The 24901-nt window shown below is 43.7% G+C and overlaps 1 protein-coding gene across 3 annotated transcripts in view; it reads left to right on the forward strand.

The window, feature by feature from the left end:
* The window catches only part of MAML2 (mastermind like transcriptional coactivator 2), a 407963-nt gene that overhangs the window by 268283 nt on the left and 114779 nt on the right, over nucleotides 1-24901 (forward strand). For all 3 annotated transcript variants that reach the window (XM_015100757.4, XM_060399669.1, XM_060399670.1), the window contains one exon: nucleotides 1122-2657. In XM_015100757.4, coding sequence (XP_014956243.3) covers nucleotides 1122-2657 — 1536 coding nt within the window. The remainder of the gene's footprint in view (nucleotides 1-1121; nucleotides 2658-24901) is intronic.

Genomic DNA, 24901 nt, shown 5'->3' on the forward strand with positions numbered 1-24901 from the left:
ATAGGTATACGTATGTTCCCTCCCTTGTGAACCTCCCTCCCACCTCCCACCCCATCCCACCCCTCTGGGTTGTCACAGAGCACTGGGTTTGAGTTCCCTGTACAAGCTTGAGGACAGAGTGGGGAGGAGAGGGTAGGACAAATGGAGAGAGTAGCATTGAAACATATACAATACCATATGTAAAATTAGATAGCCAGTGTCTCATGACTTTCTGAGTTAAGTGCTATTGTGCCCATTTTCCAGGTAAGGAAACTGAGGCTTGGAGAAGTTAAGAGCCAGCATCACTTAGCACTCAGTGACAGATTGGAATCTGAGCTCACCTTAACTAGTTCCAGAGACTGAGTACTTAACCATCATGTAGTACTGCCTCTCTATACCTCGGTTTTGGCTAAAAGTCCTAGAGACAGGCCACGTGAAAAATGAATCCCCAGGAAAATCTGTGCTTAGAGGGTCTCAGATGATAAGAGATAATACCATAGATTCCATGCACCCACACAGTGTTGCTACAGGGGCTTGAATGCAAAGCTGCAGAATCACAGGAAGAAAAATAGTTAAACAGAGGGAATGTCTCCTTAGACAAGGCAAACATTCTGCCTACTCACTTAGAGGATAAGAGTGGTAAAGGGATTGAATCTGTGCAAAAGAAACTAGAAACTGGGTCTTAGCTTTAGACTCTGCGCTGTTTCCCATCTTGGTCAAAATTATGCTCAGTCCAGTGGCCTGTGTCTGTGCGGGTTGTGCGTGCATGCATGGGGAATAGTTTGGCCTGTTGTAGAAAACAGCACCACTCTGGTGATTAACCATAGGTATTATCAATAACTCCCGATGACGTGTGATGGATTCTTCATCCACTGACCAGGGTACCAATCATGGAAACCTCTGTGACCTCCCACCCTTCATTGACCTGCTCCTCCAGAAACATTTTGTTCTGTCTGTGCTACTAAGTTTCCTTATCTTCCAAACTGGGCTGCATTTGTGCTTTTCTCTTTTGAATTCCTCCTGCACACGTGTAAATGAAAGAACATTCAAATATTCTGTCTTCTTTGACTACACGCATATCTGGATTAATATCTCATGCTCTGTTTTGTTTTTTTTTTTTCTATTCCCCATCTGTCTTTCAGCTCCAGGGTTCCTTGAAAAGAAAGCAGATCGTTAACCTGTCTCCTGCCAACAGCAAGAGGCCCAATGGCTTCGTCGACAACTCATTCCTTGATATCAAAAGAATCCGTGTCGGCGAAAATCTCGCTGCAGGACCAGGGGGCCTCCCAGTAAATAATGGACAAAGTCAGATGATGTCGGGGACCTTGCCCATGAGCCAAGCACCCCTGAGAAAGACTGCCGCGCTGCCGCCCCCTCCTACACACTCTCCTGGAAATGGTCTGTTCAACATGGGTTTAAAGGAAGTGAAGAAGGAACCCGGAGAGACGCTCTCTTGCAGCAAGCACGTGGATGGCCAAGTGACCCAGGAGAATATTTTCTCTAACAGGTACGGAGACGATCCCGGGGAGCAGCTGATGGATCCTGAGCTGCAGGAGCTGTTTAACGAACTGACCAACATATCTGTGCCTCCCATGAGTGACATTGAGCTGGAGAACATGATCAATGCCACCATAAAGCAGGATGACCCCTTTAACATCGACCTGGGTCAGCAGAACCAGAGGAGCACTCCCCGGCCGTCCTTGCCCCTGGAGAAGACGGTGATCAAAAGCGAATACTCCCCTGGCCTGACCCAGGGCTCTTCAGGCTCCCCACAGTTGAGGCCCTCATCCGCGGGGCCCCCGTTCTCCATGGCCAGCTCGGGCCTCTCCACTTCATCCCCGATCCCTTCAGTCCCCCAGAGCCAGGCACAGCCCCCACCAGCCTCCGGAGCAGCCCGGGCCCTGCCCAGCTGGCAGGAAGTGTCCCACGCCCAGCAGCTCAAACAGATTGCTGCCAACCGGCAGCAGCATGTCCGGATGCACCAGCAACAGCAGCAGCACCAGCCCACCAGCTGGCCAGCCTTGCCCTCCTCGGCAGGGCCCTCCCCAGGCCCCTTCGGGCAGGAGAAAATCCCTAGCCCCTCTTTCGGCCAGCAGCCGTTCAGCCCCCAGAGCACCCCCATGCCAGGGGTCGCGGGCGGTGGCAACCAGTCGAAGGTCATGGCGAACTACCTGTACAAGGCCAGCCCCTCGGCCCAGGGAGGGCCGCTGGATGTGCTCCTGCAGCCCAAGCCACAGGACCTTAGCCGGAGCTTTCTGAACAACCCACACCCAGCCATGGAGCCCCGGCATGGCAGCACCAAGCCTTTGTTCCATTTTAACTCGGATCAAGCCAACCAGCAGATGCCTTCCGTGTTGCCTTCCCAGAGCAAGCCTTCACTCTTGCATTACACCCAGCAACAGCCGCAGCAGAGCTCCATCACAGTTCAGCCACAACAGCAGCAGCAGCAGCCACAACAACAGCAGCAACCACAACAGCAGCAGCAGCAGCAGCCGCAACAGCAGCAGCAGCAGCAGCAGCCACAAGCGCAGCAGCCAGCTGCCCAACCCACCCAGCCTCTCTCGAACCAGCCCTTGCTGAGGGGCCCATTACCTCTGCAGCAAAAGATCCTCCTGCAGAAGATGCAGAGTCAGCCTATCACGGGACTGGGGTACCAAGTCTCCCAGCAGCACAGACAGGTAAGGTCCCCGCTCCTCCCCACCCAGAGTCCCCAGACACCATGGGGCTCAGTCACCATGCTCTGGGTACCACTGTGCTTGTGTCAGGACAGAATCAAGACCCCAAAGACAGCAGTGGTCCTGACAGATGCCTCTGAAGACCTCCTGAGGGTTCCCTTGAGGCATCCGGAGGCAAGAACATCTTCCTTGTAGAGCAGCACTGTCTCTGAGGTCTGCTCTTGCTTGTTAAGAATGTTGCCTGAGGATCAGTGCCTTTAGTGGCATGTCCGGTTGTCAGTAATCTTCTGATAATGCCCATGCCTGGTGCCTATTCGTTCAGTCGATAAATTGGTCACTAAGTCGACATGCATGTTCCAAGTACCTACCATGTGAATGATGTTGCAATTATGCTGAGTAGTGAAATAAGGCCAGACGTGATATTAAGAGTGTTGAATGGCAGATATCCACCCACACCAACCCACTGAAATGTCTTAATGTCCAGCCCATCATAGTAGATCCTGCTGTGACGCCACGCTCGTGCATAAGGCTTGGGTACCCACCTCAAGTAAGACGTGTTCTCTGTCTGCAAGTTCAGTCCGGAAAGGGCGACAGGCTTTAAAAACAATCATTTTAAAACTGAGTGGAAAGGATAATGATATGGAGCACCAAGGCTGGGTATTTACCGAGCAGGGGGACATCAGGGAAGATTCCTGGAGAAAGTCATGTGTGAGTTAAGTATTAAAGGGTGAAATTGTCATGACTACAAACAGGAAAAAAAAAAAATCTCTGGTTACCTTATATCCTGCGGTTAACATAAAGCGGAGGTCTTATTCTGCCCCAAACAGGAATCGTATGAGGAGATAGCTCTGTCTCCAGAGCACATACTGGTGAATCAGAGCTGCTCCCCAGGGAATTTGAAAAGAAAAAACTCCTTCCTGGAATAAGTGAAGGGAGGAAGGCAGGCAGGAAGGCAGGAAGGGAGACTGAATGTTGCTTTGTGCATGTAATTTGACAGGTCTCTGTTAGTGTCCAAGCACAAAGACAGCATGTGACATGTCAAAACAATATGTCAGGACAGTGTGACGGCACAGAGCCTAATTCCAGTCACATTCCTTGAGTAGTTTGTGTGGCTGCTGCCCAGAAAAGAATGCTACCAGCAGCACAGACCGTGGCCAAGCTAACCTTCGCCCTAGATATATGCCAGGAGAAAACCAGACCCAACCAGGATTCAAGAGCTGTGTCCCACATAAAGCTCTCAGTTCTTAACCACCTACAAAGTATGTTTTTCTATCGTAGATTGTGAAGAATGGACTTGGAGTAGAGTGCTGTGTATATTTTACAAAGTTCCATTTTTAACATGGGTAATTTTGGGATCATTTGAAAACAAACAGTATCGTGGAATTACTTTCTAATATTATGTATAGCCATTTTGCTGTGACTGAATCTGGGTTTAAATTCTTACTTGGATATTCTAGCTGTATGAACCTCAAGCAAACTAGTGAACCTCTGTAAGCCTTAGTTTTCTCACCTGTAAATGAGGGTGATAATGTATATCCTAGGATTTGGGGAGAATAAGTGATATCTTTCTCAGGCCAGCATCTAGAATAAAGTTGGCTATTACTGTGCTTATCATGGAAAAGGCCTTATATGATATCAAAATATTTTTAACAAGCATTACTTTTATGCAGGAGATCCCTTGGAGTAAGTCTCAGATTTTAACATAAGCAGTGCTAGAGGGATAAAAGAGAACTAACCTTAGTTCTGTCTAGCTCTATGGTGAGTGGGTAGCGATTTTTGTTTCCTGGGCCTGGACTTCTGACTGTAAAAGTGGAAATAATAAATAATGAGATATGACTGAGTCATGATTTATTGACTACTTATGACTGACATGACTTCTGTCTCCCTTACTGGTATCTCATTTTACTCATATAAAGTAATTACCATTATTCTCATGTTACAAATGAGACAATTGAAGCTCAGAGAAGTTAAGTAAGTTTTCCAAAGTTACACAGATAACAAGTAGCAGAGGCATGATGCTAATGGTCTACTTTGAAAGCTGTACTTTCAGCCATGAGGCTGTACCACTCACAAGTAGGATTTGCTTGGAAATGAGTTTGTACATCATTGTGAGATTCTCAAAAGAAATATTTCTTATAATACTGAGCCATATTTACATAATCTACATAGTAAATTAAGTTTAGGGGGTAATAAAGTCTCATCTTGAATTACCTTCAGAGTTGTTAAAGAAAAAAATCAAACAATATCTGTGTGACCTTTGACCTTCCTGAGAAGGAGCATCACAAAGCTTAACCAAAATAAATGATGTGCTGCAACAGGAAATATAGCTCTTTGGTGCCCCATCAGCCCTTCTTTGGCAGCCTTCCTGCCACCTCAGCATCCTCTGTCCTGTTTCCACCTCCATTGCTCAAGTCAACAACTGTCCACCACATTTCTGACCACTTGGCCTCCACCCTGGGTCCCCAGGACCCAAGCACCCCAAAGGGTGCTAATGGACAAACTGACAAGCATCTTCCAGTGTGTTAGATAATTTTTTGCTTTTCCGGGTGCATGCGACACTTTCGATGCCAAGATAATGTTCGCCTTCAAGAAGGACCTCGGGTAGCAGAAATGGTGGTGGCATTGGCTGGCGGGCAGCGGCTCTCCATTCAAAGCCTAATCTCAGCCTTATCAGTTGAACTGTATTGTCCCTTCCACCTCAATGAATGATGACTTCGATGAAGTGTGACTGAAGTGTCCTGTGTCTGAGTTGTGAGCAAGTGTATCACAGCTCTGTAGTCAAATAAATGTCACCCTCTTGAAAGCATTCACTTTTAGAGGGGTTGTGAGCCCATTCTAACATGGTGCTGTTGTTCGAAACAGTTGCAGAGTTTTTTCCCAGGGATTGTCTTCAGAGCTTTTAGCACATCAAGGAGATTATTATTACTATAGCAATATTCATCTTGTCGGGGTTATTTTTGAAAACAGTCAAACTGAGTATTGCTGCTTTGGGTCAGAAAAAAACAAAGAATAACTACAGTATGATGGAACTGCATTTCAAATTTTCCTTGTGAACTTTTTCTAAAGATAAAGAAAGTAAATGCGTTGCTTACCAAGATGATCATTTTGAGAAGTGATTTTCACTTGGATGTACATATGTTCTAGGTTTTTCCATTTTTATTGTCTCATCCAGTATGTTGCTAAGTATTCGCAACTCAAAGAGGGTAGTTTTAACTCTGCCATTCATAGCGGAGAGTAGAGAGATCTGTGTTCTCATTTCAGATTAGCCAACTCTTGATACTCATGACGAAAGTTACAGGCAAGCAGGGATCGGAAATTAAGCAGTTCTTATATTTATCAACTAAAGAATCCTGAACAAAAATAGTAGTCATGGATTATTTTTTTTTCTGCTTGTCATACTCACTTTGTGTCAAACACAGGAAGATTTACTAATGAGATATGCTAATTGGGACACTCTAGCTTTGGGAATGGTGGAAAGCTTGGCTCTCTGCTACAAAATAGTAGATTGAATTTGTTGATGATTTGTTTAGAATTTACCCCGTAGGCTAGGCAAAGATGACCTTCTCTTCACCCTCAGAACTCTGAACCCACACAGGGCTGCATGCTCAGGCAGAGGCTGAAATTGAGGGGTTCATACGTCCTTCTCTCTTTATTGGGTACCCTGTTCTTCGAGATGTGAATGACACCCAAGAGTTGGATGCAGCATCATCGAATTGTTGGAGACATTTTTATCGTTCCGCACCTGGAGTGGTTTTAAGTAATCCATTCCCTGGAGGCTGGGAGAACAAATGGTATTTGGTATTTCACAAAATGTCTTCAGCAACTCTGTCTTGCTAATGTTTGCTGCTGCTGCTAAGTGGCTTCAGTCGTGTCCAACTCTGTGTGACCCCGGAGATGGCAGCCCACCAGGCTCCCCCGTCCTTGGGATTTGCCAGGCAAGAGTACTGGAGTGGGTTACCATTGCTGATGTTTAGGGCTTGGCAAATGGAAATCCCTCCTGGCTATAATTTTCTTCTTTTTCCTATTGGAAGGTTATGGGAGAGGGCAGGAGAGGGGTGTAGTGCATGCAGTTCTGATTTATCTTCAAGTCACTGAATACTTGCTTTAAGGTGTAAGAGAATTATTGGTTGACCAGAGCTCATGAGAGTTCAATTCAAAACCTTAACCTCTTCAACTAGAATACGGTCTTTTTCAGAGCTATATAATCAGACACTTGAAAGCGTGAATTTTTTTTTTCTAACATTAGAACCATGAAACTCGAGTGGATTCTATATTTGGTTTAGAATTTTCCCATCTCTAAAAATTCTGAGAGGGAAGGCAGCCAATGAATGGATGGTTTGTTATGACCAAAACATAAATTTGTGCATTTCCTTTTTAGTTTAAAGCCAAGTTCTTCGATCATATATTAAGAACCTCAACCTACTGTCTCTACCTAGCCAAGTTTATCCTTCAGTACTCTATATATCAACCATTGACATAAATCAAGCAGTGTTCTCGTCCCCTCATCTTTAAGTTAATCTTGGGTGTAGCTAATCTTAAAGATGAACACTCATAAGATTGTTTTCCATTTGGCCTAGCTGAGGTTGGAGGAATGAGCACTTAACTGCAGCCCTCATGTACTGACAATGCTTCTGAATCCTTATAATTGCCCAGAGAAGAAATAGAACCTTCAATCAATTGGAAATGCCTTTTCCAGTAGGAAAATATGAATTCAGAGTTCTGCAACAATATACCATTCAATTCACCCCTTTGCTGGGGGATAGAAGTTGGTTAAAGTGTCAGTCAGTTAAGCTAGTGCCAGGGTTTGGTTTTAGGGGCCAGAAGCAAGTGAGGGAAAATCAGGAGCATGAAGGGCCAAAGACAGAACCTAGTCAAAATCCTAAAAATGCTGGGAAACAAGATTAGTCAGTATACTCAGAATCCAGGAGTGAATTTGAAAGATGGTAACAAACTCATGATTTCACAAGTGAAATCTAGAGTTGAAATTAGGATAGAGACTTGGGAGATGAGTCTAGGTGGTCATCACAAATGACCCTCAACCATTTGATGATTTCCATTATGACTTACCTTGGCTGGGTTAGGCTGGCAAAAGGAAAAAGAGCTGGTACAAATGTTGCCCATGGCAGGCGAGGAGCATTATTCTTATATTTTCATTTTATCTTTGATAGTTCATTATTTGTATTTACAAAGGAAGCAAAATTTGTTTTTGATGCCCCATGAAACTAGTGCTAAGGCCAGAATCCAAAGTAAATTTCCAGACACACATGTTAATATAATTTGTACTGAAAACTCTTGACTGGCAAAATTAGCAGAAGAGATTTTGCTTGTGTTCTACTGGTGTTCATTGGTTTATTTTAACAAGAGTACCAACTCTGTGCCATAAATAAATCATCCAAATGGTTGTTGTTTGGACACTCAGTTGTGTCTGACTTGTTGTGACCCCATGGACTGCAGCACTCCAGGCTTCCCTGTCATTCACCATCCAAATGGTAGATATTATTAATCTTTTTTTTTTAATTATCAGTAAATGAGGACACTGAGGCGTAGAGAGGTTAAATAACTTTCTCAGAGTTAGTCAGTAACTCATCTGATTTTAAGCCTAGTGATAAATACCATGCTGCTTAAGGAAATAGCGATAGGTGGTCTGAGTTGTGCTAACAGGGTCTTTCTTTGTGATATCTGTTAGACATTTCACCATTGTCTACATTCTCAGATTTTTCTACATCAGGCAAAATTTAAGCCAGTTTTGTTGCGGTTGCCTTATCCCAATCTACAGATCTCTAGTCTCCTGTTTGCCCAACCTGGAGCCAAGAACTAAAGATTCGAAGCTAAATTGAGTACAGTTCTATTCTTCACTCTAGTAATAGCTGTATTCATGCATTCAAAAAAATATTTGTTGAGTACCTACTCTATCAGTACTATCTACTGATACTACAACTGAGAAAAAGATGAAGGTGTGATGTAGTAAGGGGGGGTAATAAAATATTTTAAGTTTAAAAAAATTAAAACATCAGAGAGTGTTTTCAAGTTGCTCTATTTTCATGATACTGTGGACTTACTCCTGCTTCTGTTGCTAGGCTGATTTGTTGCCGGGCTTACTGGTACCTCTGATCCCTGATAAAAATGGGAAAAACCCAAGGGAGTGGTATGTGATTTAGTTTGCAAAGCAAAAAATCCAAAGGCTTTGTTAGATTTTTGAACTGATAAAGAAAATTTAACCACTCTCTTTTCCTTTAACATGATCCATCAAGATTTGAGAAACTGTTCAGGGTCACAGAGCTTTACAAGAGGGTGAAACCATAATTCTTGCATGTATTCATTCATTCATATGATGAAAATTTATTGAGAACCTACAGTGTGTCTGGAATTGAAAACTAAAAGCTTAAGTGATCCAGAGAACCCTCATTGCATTCATCTAAAAATCAGGAAGGCATGCTTCCTCTCCTCAGCGAGTTTTTAATCAGAAGGAGACATCTGTCCCTAATACTATTGGGTTCCCATTGGGTACACCTACTATCTCATCCTCATCCTGAAATCCACTTTATGTAGTAACTGAGCCCAGATTATCTGGGCTTTTCCCCAAGTTTTCAAGTTCAACTTTGAGCAAGTTATTTTAACCTTTTGTAGACTAGAACACTACTGGATATTCCACTTTCATTTCTCTTTCACTTTATCATCCTAGTATGCAATAGCTTGGATCACAATAAAGTGAATTGGTATAAAGCAACAATTAACTCTTGATTCCCTCCCATAAAGAAATAAACACAGTGACAAGAAGGGTATGTTGACCTTGGAATCATGATAATAGGGTTTAAGTCCATCGTTAGGGGAATGGCTTCTATTATTCTCATTTCAAGGTCTTTGTCCATGGCTTGCATCAGTCCATAAGAGCTATGCATTTAAAGCATTAGTGGTAATTTAGCCTGTTGAATACCAAGTTTCTAACTAGGGGAAAATGGGGTATGAGGTTAAGAAATAGATTTGATCCTAGAGATGGAAATGCAAAAGGGTTAATGGAAAATGTGACAGATATTTAACTGTAATGTGCATTAATGTAAGTGACTCAAACAATCCCCTTTGCACCAGTTCTAATTAGTTTTGCCTTTTCTAATCAGATGTCAGTTCTTATCAGTTCGGTAGAGGGGGGTGGTGTGGATTCTTCTTGTGAAATCAAAAGGAAGCCAAAACCCATTTAGCCCTCGCACCAATCAGTAAATGTTCCTATTAATGGTTAATTAAAGTCAGGCACAAAGACTTGAGATTCAGAAGGTGTTTACAATAAGTTCTAGGTTTGAAACAAAAGACCACATAAATATTTAGACTTCTTGGATCAGAGAGATGTGATGTGAGTGAATCATCTTGCTCTTTTATTAATACATTGTGGTGCAAGCAAGGAAGATTCAGCTTACACACACAGAGCCCAGGCAGCTCTCTGGATGCTAATTAGAGAACTCTGGGTGAATATTTGCATCTTATGCAATGAATCTGAACAATAAAGTGACACCTTCTTTAGAGCAGAATAGAGGGAGGCCAGTGAGTACTCTCCTGTGCATTCTGCAAAAATCAAGTTTCGAGGTCCTTGAGGATGGCAGAATGGAGGTAGTTGACCTGTTTCCCTTTCTTTCTACTGCTGATCCCTCCACCGTGAATCACTGGCATTTTCCACAGTTTGCTTTTCACAGGAGCTTAAGTCCAGCTCCACCTTTAGGAAACATGAACTTCATAAACAAGGAGCTTTTCTGGCCCTGCGTCCTGTGACCCACACATCTTTGGCTCACATCTCGACTTGGTGTCTCTGAGTCTTTGTCAGGTCCCCTCTCCCTTTGTCTGAACCCTCTCCTGTTTCACTCTTTAGGAACAGACCAATCTGAACTTGCCTCTTTTCCCTAGACTCCTTTGAGACCCATTTTATGGCAGGCCTGGAAAAGGGGGTGGCGAGGACATTTAGCCACTGGAGTTGTTATTGGCAACCAGAGTGAAGAGACTTTTCCTGGAAAAGGATGCATGCTGGGGAGAGCCTGGTGAGCTGGCAGGCCACCTCTGGGTCCCGCAAGCCTCTGGCGCAGGTGAATGAACTGAGTGGACACACCCATGGGCAAAACATTATCCTTCTCGCATCAAGTCCTTGCTGTCTGGCCTGCGTCCTTGCCGTCTTCCCAACCTGCCAGTGGAGTCAGCATTCTAAAATAGAATGTCACCTGCCTCAGCCCCTTAAGTGGTCTTCATTTTCTCAGAATCAAGTACAGCTCCTCGTGTAGCTTTGAAAGCCCCGTGTGACCTGGCCCTCACCAAGCACCCCAGATTGACTGGTTTCTATTCCCAACATTCTTCTTCCCTTCGGCCAACCCTTTGACCCCTCTGTGCCCTCTGATCCCTGGACACAGTGCCCTCCAGCTCGCTCCAGTAGACATGTCCCCCGAGTCCTGAGAAGTACCAGGCTTTTGCCCTCAGGCAGATCTTCAGACGTGCTGTTCCTTCTTTCTGGAAAATTCTCCTGCTCTACGCTGGCTGGCTAACCTAACCCTAAACTTTCTCAATCTCAACTAAACTGTTTCTTCCACAGAGTTTCCCTGGCCTCCCAATCTGGGTTAGCTCCCATGCTGTGTTCTCTGCTGGTTGCCTCTCCTCTCTTTCATCATCTTTGTTCTCATGTGTCTTCCTCAACTGAACTACACTCCACTTGAAGCCAGGAATCGTGTCCCTCTTGCTCACCCTCATACTCCAGTCCCTAATATGTCTACTCTGTGGTTGGCACCTACAACATATTTGCTGAAGAAATGAACAAAGGACTTGTACCACTGGCCCACCACCCTCCCCTCTGTTCTGAGGGCTTACGGTCACCAACTCATCCCCTCTCCTCCTCCGAAGGTAGGGACAGGAGCTAGCCCTTCCACCTTCCCCCATACCAACTCTGCTCTTCAGACATTTGCCCGTGAGCCTGACAGCAGTTCAGAGAATTCACTCTCAGCTGCCCCATGGGTTAATCCTGTGGAAAGAGATCAGGCACAAGCACTTTTGATGGAAGCTGGACTGACCTATACCCTGGGGAATCATGTAAATAAGAATTTTATCAACAATTATTGTCACTGTTCAGTTGCTCAGTCATGTCTGACTCTTCACGACTCCATAGACTGTGGCACGCCAGGCTTCCCTGTCCTTCACTGTCTCCTGGAGCTTGCTCAAACTCATGTCCATTGAGTTAATGATGCCATCCAACCATCTCATCCTCTGTCACCTCCTTCTCCTCCTGCCTTCAATCTTTCCCAGCATCAGGGTCTTTTCCAGTGAGTCAGCTCTTCGCATCAGGTGGCTGAAGTATTGGAGCTTCAGCTTCAGTCTTTCCAATGAATATTCAGGCTTGATTTCCAATACAGAATTTTATCATCGATATTCCATGTGATTTTTTAAGCTTTTTTTTTAATTTATTTTTTATTGAAGGATAATTGCTTTACAGAATTTTGTTGTTTTCTGTCAAACTTCAACATGAATCAGCCATAGATATAGAACATCAATAATTTACCAGTAATGACCAAACATAATCGCTCCTCATAAGTAATTGACAGGAACAAGTGATTATTGTGTTGTTTTATAAGGTTGCTGATAGAGGTTACTGTCAGGTAATCTGGGAATACAGAGATAAAGCACCTAGTACAGCCTTGGGAACCAGAAAAGGTTTCCTGGAGAAGGTATCATCTAAGCGTCTACCTCAAGAAAGAATAGGAATTAGTGAGGTAGATGGGAAAAGGCCCTCCAAGCAGAGGCTGAGTTCTTTTGGAAGATTCCAAGCAGTTCAATGTGTCTAGACTGCAATGTGCAAGGTCAGGAAAGGACAGATAAGACTAGACTGGTAAGCAAGGGGCCAGATCATAAGGAGCCTTAAACACCATTGTAAGGAGGTTAGGAATTCATCCTGAGGGCAACAGGAAGTTATGGAGAGAAGCCTACAGGTTGTTTTTAAACAGAGGCATAACTGTTGCCTACCACAGAGTAGCTGTGAAATTCAGACATGTTGAATGTAAAGAAACAGATTTGCTCTGCAGAAAAGTTCCAGTGTAGGGAATACACTGGGGGGCCCCCAGGAGAGGGGCATGGAGACCTTCACCAGATCTATATGCCAAGAACATTCCAGAGAGTTTGAATGTGCAGTTGCTGTGGGCCCAGGAAGCTCCTACCTTCTGTCTAGGGCAGGGACCCTAGAATGTTCCTGTGGGTTCACTGGTCCTCTGCCCTGTTCCCCTCCCTGACCCCCGCTGCTCACACATGGCTTCTCTATAGCCAACTCTGGACTTCCACTCTTGCTCCAGAGGTCTTGGTCCATCCGTTTGATCTCTTATAGCTCCCTTTCCATCTTCAAGCATGCTCAAGTCCTCAACACCCTTTCAAAATAACTTCTCATCAGCCCTCCCTCCCCTGTGACACCCCAATTTCCCAGTAACCAGGCTCAGGACCTCTGGGTCAGTATAATTCTTCCCTGTCCACCTCCGGCCACCTTCCTGGGTGGCCACGGAGGCCACAGATGATCGCCCACACCTCTTTCTCTTCTCCATGTCCACTGCTGCTGCCCACATGTTCATGTTATTGCAGTATTCCCCCGTCCCTCCCAGCAATCGGCTGGGGAGTGGATCTAAGAAATTCTGCCTTGCTCTATACTCCTAAGGGCTGAAGCCAGTCGCTGGGGTTCCAGACACGTCTGTGGCCTCCCCCGTGGAATTACAGCTTACCCAAGATCCAGCCCCTCGTTGAGGCTCCTACCACTTCTCAGAAACAGCTCTCCTCCCTATGAGGGTCTTTTGCTCAACCGCTGCCTTTTCTCCACTGGCTGCAGATCCTGTTCGCCAGTGCAGACACTTGTGAGATGTCCTGGGCCCCCAGTCCCTCCTTCCCCACCCTTACTGCCCACGCTGCTGCCGTCAGCCTTACTCAGGCTGTGAAATAGGCACAGTCCCATCTCTATCTCCTTTGGTGCACACAGCATAGGGAAACTCCTCCAGCACAGTTTAAACATTGCATTATACTTCCATTTCAGTATCTGCTGGGCCCAGTGACCTGTGAATTCCTAGTGAGTCCGACCCTGGAATTTCCCTTCTCCCTCTGAACTCACAAAGCATTCTGTATCTCTTATTGCATTCATTGCTTTTTTCAACCTTTAATTGTCATTAAGTCTGCATTTTAACCCCTCCACTAGGCAGTAAGCTTGAGACCAGAGTTTGTATATCATTCATCTTTGTACCTTCAAGGATTAACAGAGGAAGTCCCAATATACAGACACAGAAACTGGGAGGAGGAAAGAAGAAAAGAAGGAAGGGAAATAAATCAGCTATACTCCAATAAAAATTAATTTTAAAAACTTGGTAAAAGATTTTAAAAATGAAGTTATGGTGTGTGTGTGAGAGAGAGAGAGAGAAAATGTGTTATAGGCTGTGTGATCTTGAAATCAAAGGCTGTATAGTCTTGAATTATGGGTTTGAATAATTTGACACTGATCTGAATATAAAATGTACATTACCGAGACTTTATACATTGCTTACTTCTAAAAATGTTGTAAGTGCCTTAATGACCACAGTCGTGGCCAAGTTACTTAATATCCCTGAAACTGACCTGCATCATCTGTAAAGTGAGAACATCACCTATTTTATAGGATTCCTGAACACAGTCCATGAAATAACCCATAAGACACACAACAAATACAAAGCCTGCACCTGGTAGGCAATTCACAAGTGCTGACTTGCTTCTCTTTACCAAATAAGGACCGACCCTCTGAACCAAATCCATTCAAACAATCCAAATTAAATGTTACTAGACACTTGCAATGGGTGATTTCCAAAACTGAACTCTCATTTAACTCTGTGTTTCCAGGCAACTAAAGCAAAAGGAATCATGTGGGGAGGCAGGGGTTCCTTTCTTTAATAAAAAAGAAAGTGTCCTGGTTCATCAATGCAAGTAGTTTTTCCTGGAAGTAAATTCAAAGCCCCATTTATCACTGGGGGAATTAGGTAATGTGACGGACGTCTTCCACTGGGAATCTTGTGAAGATGCTGACAGTGTTTACTTTGATGTTTCTGTTATTAAGCTGCATTATGAAGTCTGAGGCCAAAATCCTAGCTTTTAATTCAGTGACTACTTTTCCCTAGCTAGCTGAGATAGTGCGGTCAGACGTAATGTTTTCTACAACTCTATTCAGTGGTTTTCTTACACTTTTAGCAAGAATACTTCTTTCCTTTCCTCCCACTTCCAGGGTTCCTTTAGGGCAAAGATTACAAACCAGAGTTCTGGTTTATCCCAAGAGTAGAGTTTAGAGATCATATAGGAATGCATAATTAAAATTCCCATTAGACTGCCTCACTCAAATATCAATTGTTTTGAATGAGTCTCTGGCAAACCCTTGTACTGTGTAAAGTAGATTAGACCTGTGGAATGTCTACCTCAGAATCAGATTTCAGGGAGACTTCTCAAATCCATTTAAGCTATAATCTTCTCTCTCCATATAAAACAAAACAAAACTTTAAACTTCAGATGTGACCCACCAAGCTCATTAAAAATCTCCATAAAAAAAAAAGCAGCAATTGGTATATTTATCATCCAACAAATGTTTTAAGCACATCATGTGTACAGAAAACCATGCCAGCTGCTGTAAGAAATGCAACATATCAATATGCTTTGGGGGAGGGGCTGCATTGTTGCTGTTCAGTTGCTAAGTCATGTCTGACTCTTTGCGACCCCATGAATTGCAACACACCATGCTTTCTCATCCTCCACCATCTCCCGGAGTTTACTCAGACTCATATCCATTGAGTCAGTGATGCCACCCAACCATTTCATCCTCTGTCTCCCCCTTCTTCTCCTGCCTTCAATCTTTCCCAGCATTAGGATATTTTCCAATGAGTCAGCTCTTCGCATTTGGTGGCCAATGTATTGGAGCTTCACACAAACCCCATGAACAGTATGACAAGGGGCTGCATGGGAATGAGAAATACAGCACAGGAATATTCTGGAACCAGATTTGTTGCTCAGTATTGTACCTTGAGTAACCAGACTTTCTTTACTTCTTTTGTTACAGTTTTATCCTATAATATGAATTTTATGTGTATAAAATAGAATTGTTGCTGTTGTTGTATAGTCACTAAGTCATGTCCAACTCTTTGCAACTCCATGGACTGTAGCCCGCCAGGCTTCTCTGCCCATGGGATTTCCCAAGGCAAGAGTACTGGAGTGGGTTGACATTTCCTACTCTGAGGGATCTTCCCAACCCAGGGATCAAACCCACAGCTCCTGCATTGGCAGGCGAATTCTTTACTGCTGAGCCACCAGGGAAGCCCAAAATATAGCTACTGGCCTGATTTTAAAATTTTTATTTTTATCAAAGTAACATGCACATAATTCTAAAAGACAAGCAGTGCTAAAATGCAAAAGCCATTCGCTGGCACCCCCATCTCCCACCCTTAGTTTCTAGGGGAAACATTGTCATCATTTGAATTGCTTTTTCTGCATCATATTTCTAATTTTATCCATACCAAATATCTCTTGATTTATTCATTTTGAGCACTATCTACTACGTCTGATTATAATGGATGAAGATTTTCATCCTGTTCCCAGCCCTTTCTACCCTTCCCCCTTTGCTGCCACAGGGTTACGTCAAAATTTTACTTAAGTCCATATCAGTGTTTCCAGGGTCATGAAAAGAGAAATAGTGTTTCCTGCTAAGACCAGCAGTATATATAACTATACTTTGTCTCCCGAGTGACGTGTCCAACTTTTTTTTTCATTTGTGAAGTTTCTTTGACTCTTTGGCTAAGTCTTCTCATATCATCCAGCAGCTCTGTAAAATATCTCAGTACATTTTCCTCGCTGTGATTCCTGTCAGAGAATCTCTCTGCTCTATTTCCTTTTCTGGGTTTGTTTCCCCTTGAGTCCTCTGTCCCCACGACGAGCCTGCTGGGTGTTCTCTAGGTTTGCTGACACAGCATCATCCTAGGCCTTCATGCCACCGTGCCGGGAATCCCTTCAAGTCTTGCCTTTGTCAGAGTCCCTGTTTCTGGCTCCTTTGTGTTTCTCTATTTGTCTGTGTACGCTCATGTTGGTAGATTCTTGGTGGCTCAGATGGTAAAGAATCTGCCTGCAATGTGGGAGACCCAGTTTCGATCCCTGATTCGGGAAGATCCCCCAGAAAAGGGAATGGCTACCCCACTCCGGTATTCTGGCCTGGAGAATTCTATGGACAGAGGAGCCTGCTGGGCTATATAGCCCATGTGGTTGCAGAGAGCTGGACATGACTGAGCAACTTTGACTTTTCACATGTCTGCCAGTAGCTTCCTGAAAATCTTGAAACCTTCAGAGAAATCATAAGCCATTTGAGACGATAAGGAAAAAATTTCAAAACATGAAGCAAGAAAGCTGTTGACCATAGACAATGTCCTTGTAAGCCTACTTAGCTGTACAGTGTGCAAGGAGGAATGAGAAAGATCCTTTCATTATTGAGCACCAACTATGTGCTAAGTGCTCCTTATGGGACATTCTTAAGAAATAGGAATCATTTTCTTCTCTTTTTAAAAAAGTTATTTATTTATTTTTGGCTACACTGGATCTTCATTGCTTTTGGCAAGGGCTTTCCCTAGTTGCAGCAAGCAGGAGCTCCTCTCTAGTTGTATCATGTGAGCTTCTCATTGCAGTGGCTTCTCTGGTGGAGCTCAGGCTCTAGGGCACAGAGGCTTTAGTAGCTGCAGTGGGCTCTTTGCGACATGTGGGCTCTAGAGCTCGAGCCCATAGTTGTGGCACATGAGCTCAGCTGCCCCGCAGCATGCAGCATCCTCCTGAACCAGGGATCAAACCCATGTCCCCTGCATCGGCAGGCGGATTCTTAGCCACTGGACCACCAGGGAAGTCCCTCTCCTCTTTATCTATGAGGAAATTAAGAACAGAGTGACTTGGTATTAACAATTGGCCTGCAACATACAGCTCTCAGGTGGCAGAGCTGGAATTCACATCATGTTTGTCTGCTTCTAATCACACTCCGTTCACTGTGTATCTTAGCCAACAAGCATGAATGCAGAATCCTTGCCCTCAAGGAGTTTGCTCAACTGTGTCTTTAATCCAATGTCAGACAATTTTCTGGCCCAATATGCTGACTTCTCTTTTACATGTGTGTGTGTGTGTGTGTGTGTGTGTGTGTGTGTGCAGTTTAACTCTGGTTAATAGAATATCTATTTTCATAGTCCCATGTACATCGTTTAATATTTTTTTCTATGAAATTCTGGAACAGAGCTATCTTCAAAGGAGATTTCTATTCTTTATCCCCCTCTATTTATTAGGGATTAGGCAGTTACAGTCTGATCTGGTTACAACTGAAAATATGTGAGTGGTTTTGCCCTTCTCCCTGGTGGATTTTTGGTTTCTCTGCCAATCAGTTCATTGGCTGACATTTATCACATTTAGCTGCAGCCGAAAGGGACATCCCGGGTAACTAACTGCACAGAAGGGATGATACATGTTTCTGGCTGTGCACTGTACCTGCAGGTTACACCAAGCTCTCATTGCCTGGAAATCTGTACCCTTAGCTCTCTCAGAAACAAAGCAGGACAGTAAGTACAAGGGGTAGAAGCACAGGAAAGGGTTTTTAAATGAACGAAAGAAGATAGAATCAGTAGACATGTTACTAATGTGGAAGCAAACAAATACTGTGGGTGCATGTCATTCCCGCTGGCACAGTGAAGCCCTCCGACAGCTTTCCTCACCTGGAGGCCTTGACGCTTCAGCTACAGCTCTCATTAAAGGAGGGAGACTCTTGACACAGTAAAATTCTGGGGCTGGAGCAAAGGGAAAGTTCCTTCACACTCCCAGCACTGTTCTCTAGCAGCACCTTGGCGGCTGTCTCAGTACACCGGCTCTCGGAGGCAGAAACATGAACCCTTTCATTCGGTCAGAAATTAGAAGCAGGTAACTGCTTTCTGAACAGTCTCCACTTTGGAGTGTTGGGTTCCAAAAGTTCATTTTTAATTTGGTTGTTTGGCACCCTTGGTGCATTTTTCCATAGGAATAATTTAAAGAAAGTTTATTAAGTCCTCAGGCAAGCGTGTTTAAAGTCTATTTGACTCATATGGACGGTGAGCGATTAGAGCACTGACCGTGATTTCTTTAACATTACATTTAGAAAAACAAAATTTGTTCAGTGTATGTTGATTGAGCCAGAAGCAGTGGTGGAATCAGGAATGCAATTCTATTTGGTGAAGCAGAGGATTACAGGACAGGGGAGACATATGTGCCCCAGGTGTGTATAGAGCTCTTTGCCATGGAAACCCCCAGGAAGGGGCTCCCCACTTAGCTGGGCTCCAAGTTTGGAATGCAGAAAATAGGAGTATTTTTCTGCTGAACCTTCATGGCAGAGGTAAGCAGGCCCTCAGCCCAAGGGAAGAGGGAAAATGAGATTAGTCCAAACATCAACGGGAGGTGGAAGGGAAGTTCAACAGGAGGGGATAAATGTATACCTATGACTGATTCATATTGATGTATGGCAGAAACCGACACAACATTGTAAAGCTATTATCCCCCAATTAAAAATAAATAAATTTTAAAAATAAAACATCAACAGTGAAGGGGCACAGAGCTCTTCTTTCCTAGGGGTCATTTATAGACATTTATAATCTGTATGCAGGTCAAGAAGCAACAGTTAGAATTGGGCATGGAACAACAGACTGGTTCCAAATTGGGAAAGGAGTACGTCAAGGCTGTATATTGTCACCCTGCTTATTTAACTTCCATACAGAGTACATCATGAGAAATACTGGACTGGATGAAGCACAAGCTGGAATAAAGATTGCTGGGAGAAATATCAATAACCTCAGATATACAGATGACACCACCTTTATGGCAGAAAGGGAAGAGGAACTAAAGAGCCTCTTGATGAAAGTGAAAGAGGAGAGTGAAAAAGGTGGCTTAAAACTCAACATTCAGAAAACTAAGATAATGACATCGGGTCCCATCCCTTCATGGCAAATGGACGGGGAAACAATGGAAACAGTGACAGACTTTATTTTCTTGGGCTCCAAAATCACTGCAGATGGTGACTGCAGCCATGAAATTAAAAGACACTTGCTCCTTGGAAGTAAAGCTATGACTAACCTAGACAGCATATTAAAAAGCAGAGACATTACTTTGCCAACAAAAGTCCATCTAGTCAAGGCTATGGTTTTCCAGTAGTCATGTATGAATGTGAGAGGTGGACTATAAAGAAAGCTGAGCACAGAAGAATTGATGCTTTTGAATTGTGGTGTTGGAGAAGACTCTTGAGAGTCCCTTGGACTGAAAGGAGATCCAACCAGTACATCCTAAAGGAAATCAGTCCTGAATATTCATTGGAAGGACTGACGCTGAAGCTGAAACTCCAATACTTTGGCCACCTGATGCGAAGAACTAACTCATTTGAAAAGACGCTGTTGCTGGGAAAGATTGAAGGCAGGAGGAGAAAGGGACAACAGAGGATGAGATGGTTGGATGGCATCACCGACTCAATGGTCATGAGTTTGAATAAACTCCGGCAGTTGGTGATGGATAGGGAGGCCTGGCGTGCTGCAGTCCATGGGGTTGCAAAGAGTCAGATACAGCTGAGCAATTGAACTGAACTGAACTGATAATATGAAAGTGAAAGTGTTAGTCGCTCAGTTGTGTCTGACTCTTTGCAACCTCATGGACTGTAGCCCACCAGACTCCTTTGTCCAGGGAAGTTTCCAGGCGAGAATACTAGAGTGGGTAGCCATTCCCTTCTCTAGGGGATCTTCCCAACCTAGGGATCAAACCTAGGTTTCCAGCATTGCAGGCAGATTCTTTACCATCTGAGTCATCTACTACCTATATACCTAAAGGTGCCCATCTATACCAGTTTTGTGGACTAAATTTTGTTTATTTGATTTATAGAGATAAAACAGTTTTGAGGGGCTTCCCTGGTGGCTCAGAAGGTAAAATATCTGCCTGTAACACAGGAGACCAGCACTCAGTCCCTGGGTCGGGAAGATCCCCTGGATAAGGAAATGGCAACTCACTCCTGCATTCTTGCCTGGAGAATCCCATGGACAGAGGAGCCTGGCAGGCTACAGCCCATGGGGTCGCACAGAGCAGCAGGGAGTGAGGGATATGCCAGGGAGACAGCTGGGCCCAGGGACCCACCAGGCCGTGCTCCAGACTCCACACCAGCTCTGGGAGGCAGTGCTTGGCCGATGAGGCTATGTTTTTGTGTGCTGTAAATCAAGTGCACAGAACTATTTGCTTCTGAAAAAGCAGTTCTCTTAAAACCACGATTATTCCTAAAATAAGGTTTCCACCCACGTGTGCGATGACACTGAAACTGCCTACATTGCCAAAATCGGAGGGAAAACCAGAGGGTCAGAGAGACGGAGTAAAATGTAGGAAAAAAGAGACCCCCAGGGAGAAAGAAAGGAAACTGGGGCCAAAAAATGCATTTCTGACCATCCCTTCCTCGATATAAAGATACTTTATAAGGCAATTTAAGCTCTGACAAATTGCCTGTTTCTGTGTGCTAATGCAGATGAAGCCAGCCATTCACAGATCTCTCCATTGGTGCTTCCTCCTCACGTTTCATTCAGTGTGGGGGAGGGCAGGTGATGAGGGGCCTGCTGTAAAATTCTATCACATTTCTGTGAACACTTGCAGTGGGGTCAGATCTAAATGGATGTGAGCTCAGCATTGCATCCCAAGGCCCAACTGTATCCACTTGAACAGTTTTGATATGGACATTCATGTTTGTAGAGCAGTGGGTTCATGAAGATCTCCAGAGAGTTCCTTCTCCTTATGCCTAGAGGCAAGAAGTTTCTCAGCCCTGTACATGATGTTGGGGAATATCGGGGACCCTTCCTTGGTCCACCTTGGGTGCACATGTCCTCCAGGGATGCCAGAGGCAAATGGGTTAGAATCTCAGCAAGCTATTCCTTGGGAGTGTGAGGGCAGCCCCGACTTCCATGGGAATGGGATTCCCTGCCAAATTCAGATGCCGCGGCTTCCCTAGGGGACCACAGCCCCTCCCAAGTCGAGGAAGTTGCTGGGAGAAGTTAAGCAGACAGCTCTAAAGGGCTGTGCCCGTGGGTGTGGGTGTGTGTGTGAATGAAAAGAGAGTAGCCTTCCAACATTGCCTGCATTATAGTACATGCAGAATTTAAAATTTTTTTTGAATTAAAAGAAATCTTTAATACCTAGAATATGTATATTTACATGCATGCACGTAACTGCACACCAATCAATAGGAGAAAAGCAATAGGAAACCTCAATACAAAGTTGGGAAAATGACACAAGGCATCTTTTGTTAAAAAAAAAAAAAGAATTATAAAAAATAAAATAAGACCAATAAACACAGGATAAAATATACTACTGGTAAACAGGCAATACAAATTAAAACAGCATGACGCCTTATCATATTCATTAGATAGGTAAAAATATCTGGCATGTATGTAAAGCAGTGATAACTCCTATGAGTTGTTGATTCAGAGTGATTATCAATAACTTGTAAATGTTGATTTTTTAAATTTAATTTGTATTTTATATTGAAGTTTTTAGCTGACTTACAGTAATTTAATTTTTATTTTATATTGGAGTTTATAGTTGATTTCCAGTGTTGTACACTGGAAATTTCAGGGGTACAGCAAAGCAATTTAGTCATGCATGTACATGTATCCATGCTTTTTCAGAATGAGAGCAGCCATCCGTTATAGCACCAGTGGAATTTAAAATTACACAGACAGAAAGCAGTAAAGAAACCAGGAGGGGAGCTGGTTTCTCTCTCCAAGGATGGATTTTCTGCTCAGTCAACTATAAGAAACTCGCCATTCACGCTTCCAGGTTTTGGAGGCTTGTCTTTCCCCTCAAAGTGTCTCTGAGACTCAGCTCGGATGATATTTCAAGTGACTGTGAGATTCACATCTCACAGCAGTAGAGTCAGAATAACTCGTAATTTTTTCAAATGAAGAAGCTTTTCACCTACACATTGCGCTGACATAAGAAAGAGTAGAATTGGTTACCAAGTTGATTCTCCATGTGGACACAAGGCATTGACAAAGCAGGATACCACTCCCACCCCCCCTCCACCCCAAGGTTCACGTCATGATTCAAGCGTAGAGACACGTGAGGAAGCTGCGCAGCAAAGCCAGGGAGCTCAGATGCATGAGCCTGAGATTGACAATATGAAAGGTACTATCTGAACACCAGTGAGGAAGAGGAGAAACATTTTTTCGCATCTACCATTGTAGCAGATGACACATGAAACCGTGTGTTCTCAACCACAAACCCCAGCAGCTTTTCCCATAACCTGAAAAGACAAAGAAAAAGAGAACTTGGGAACGCATGTAAGAATTAAAGATTTTAAAATTTAAAAAATAAAAAACTAAAAAAAAAAAAAAGAAAGAAACCCCCCCCAAAAAAAAAGAACTTGGGGAAACTCCTACTCATCAGTCAGGTTTCCCCTTCAACATCACTTCCTTTAGGAAGCTGGTCAGACAGATCCACCCCCATCGACTTCCCCTTGCTCGGCCCTTCTCACTCTTTCCAGAATGATCTGTCTCGTTCACGAAACAACCATCACCTCTCAATCCCCAGCCACAGTATACACCCCAGCAGCACACACCCCAGCACTTTGTAGACACCTACAGCTGTGCTCTGGTAGTCATGTACACATGTCAGGGGTGGACCATAAAGAAGGCTGAGGCTGAAGAACTGATGCTTCTGAACTGTGGTTCTGGAGAAGACTCTTGAGAGTCCCTTGGACTGCAAGGAGAGTAAACCAGTCCATCCTAAAGTAAATCAACCCTGAATACTCATTGGAAGGACTGATGCTAAAGCTGAAGCTCCAATATCTTGTGTGAAGAACTGACTCATTAGAAAAGACCCTGATGCTGGGAAAGATTGAGGGCAGAAGGAGAAGGTGGCAGCAGAGGATGTGATGGCTGGATGGCATCACCAACTCAATGGACATGAACTTGGGCAACTCCAAGAGATAGTGAGGGACCAGGAGGCCTGGCGTGCTACAGTCCACGGAGTCACAAAGAGTCGGACATGGCTTAGCAACTGAACAACACCACCTGTGTTCAGTGATTGATGGAATACTGAGGGGCCTATGACACAGAAGTGAAGTTAGTAGACTACCTGTTGGAAGCAAGACATCAGACAAGTTACTAAATTTTTTGACACTTATAAACACCCTTTCTAAAAGAAAACAAAGGGAAGGTTGAACTTGTGAGAACCCTACTGATGAAAGACGACTGTATTCGTTCTCTTTCTGATTTATTAACTTTACTAATAATAAATAATGAATAGAATCCTATTTCCTTACATTTCAAGTTTGCTGCCAGGGTAGCACAGTATCAATAGTAATAGTCTATGAATTTCCTTGGGAGAAAATTACATCAGGAAGAAAATATGACATATTATCAATAGCTACTCTGGGAAACCTATTGATCAGCAGTATGGTATCTAACATTGAATTTCTAAACTTCAGAGCTGAAAGCTAATATACAATTGGCCACATAGCAGTGCTTTAAAGAGTGAAGTAGTCACGCTCAAGTTTCCTCCTACATTCCTTTGCTACCTACTCCTTTTGTCACTCTGTCATTTAATTCTTTTCTTTCAGAGGAAAAAGCAAAAGCAAAATATGTTACCCCCACTCCTTGGCCTCCTGTATCCATATAGCATTATTTATTGAGCACTCTTGGTGAGCTTGTCAACAGAAAGGAAGTAAAGTCTCTCCCATAAGGGTTTGCTGACTCAATTAGAGAGAGCCATCTACGAAGATAACTTGAAATGTCAGACACAGAAATCTGACTTTTATTCCAGTATCAAAAATGGCTTGAAATCTTTTTCATATTAAGGATGCTCATCAGTACATTTTTCATTCCTCTCGCAGTATGCAGCGTCTCCATGCTTGATGCAGACAGAAAGATGGAACCCAAGGGTTGTTGCAAAGGTGAATGACTTTCAGTAGCCTTGACACCACCATCACAACCTGCACAAAAATTGCACTAACCCTGAATCTTTCCTCCACATTGATCTCTCCAAGGGTAGAGTCTATTGAAGAGGTGAATCTTTTGAAACCATTTGCCTTGGTTGCTTTTTTGATGGTTGTTTCTTGATGGAAATTACATTTCTCAGCTACTGGTTGTAACTCTCATGACACCAAAACAGAACAAGAGCTTTATATACAGAATCTCATATTTACCATTGTTTCTGGGTAGCCCATTGAATGTGGTGGGTACAGCGTG

The sequence above is a fragment of the Ovis aries genome, chromosome 15, assembly GCF_016772045.2.
Source record: "Ovis aries strain OAR_USU_Benz2616 breed Rambouillet chromosome 15, ARS-UI_Ramb_v3.0, whole genome shotgun sequence".
NCBI lineage: Eukaryota > Metazoa > Chordata > Mammalia > Artiodactyla > Bovidae > Ovis > Ovis aries.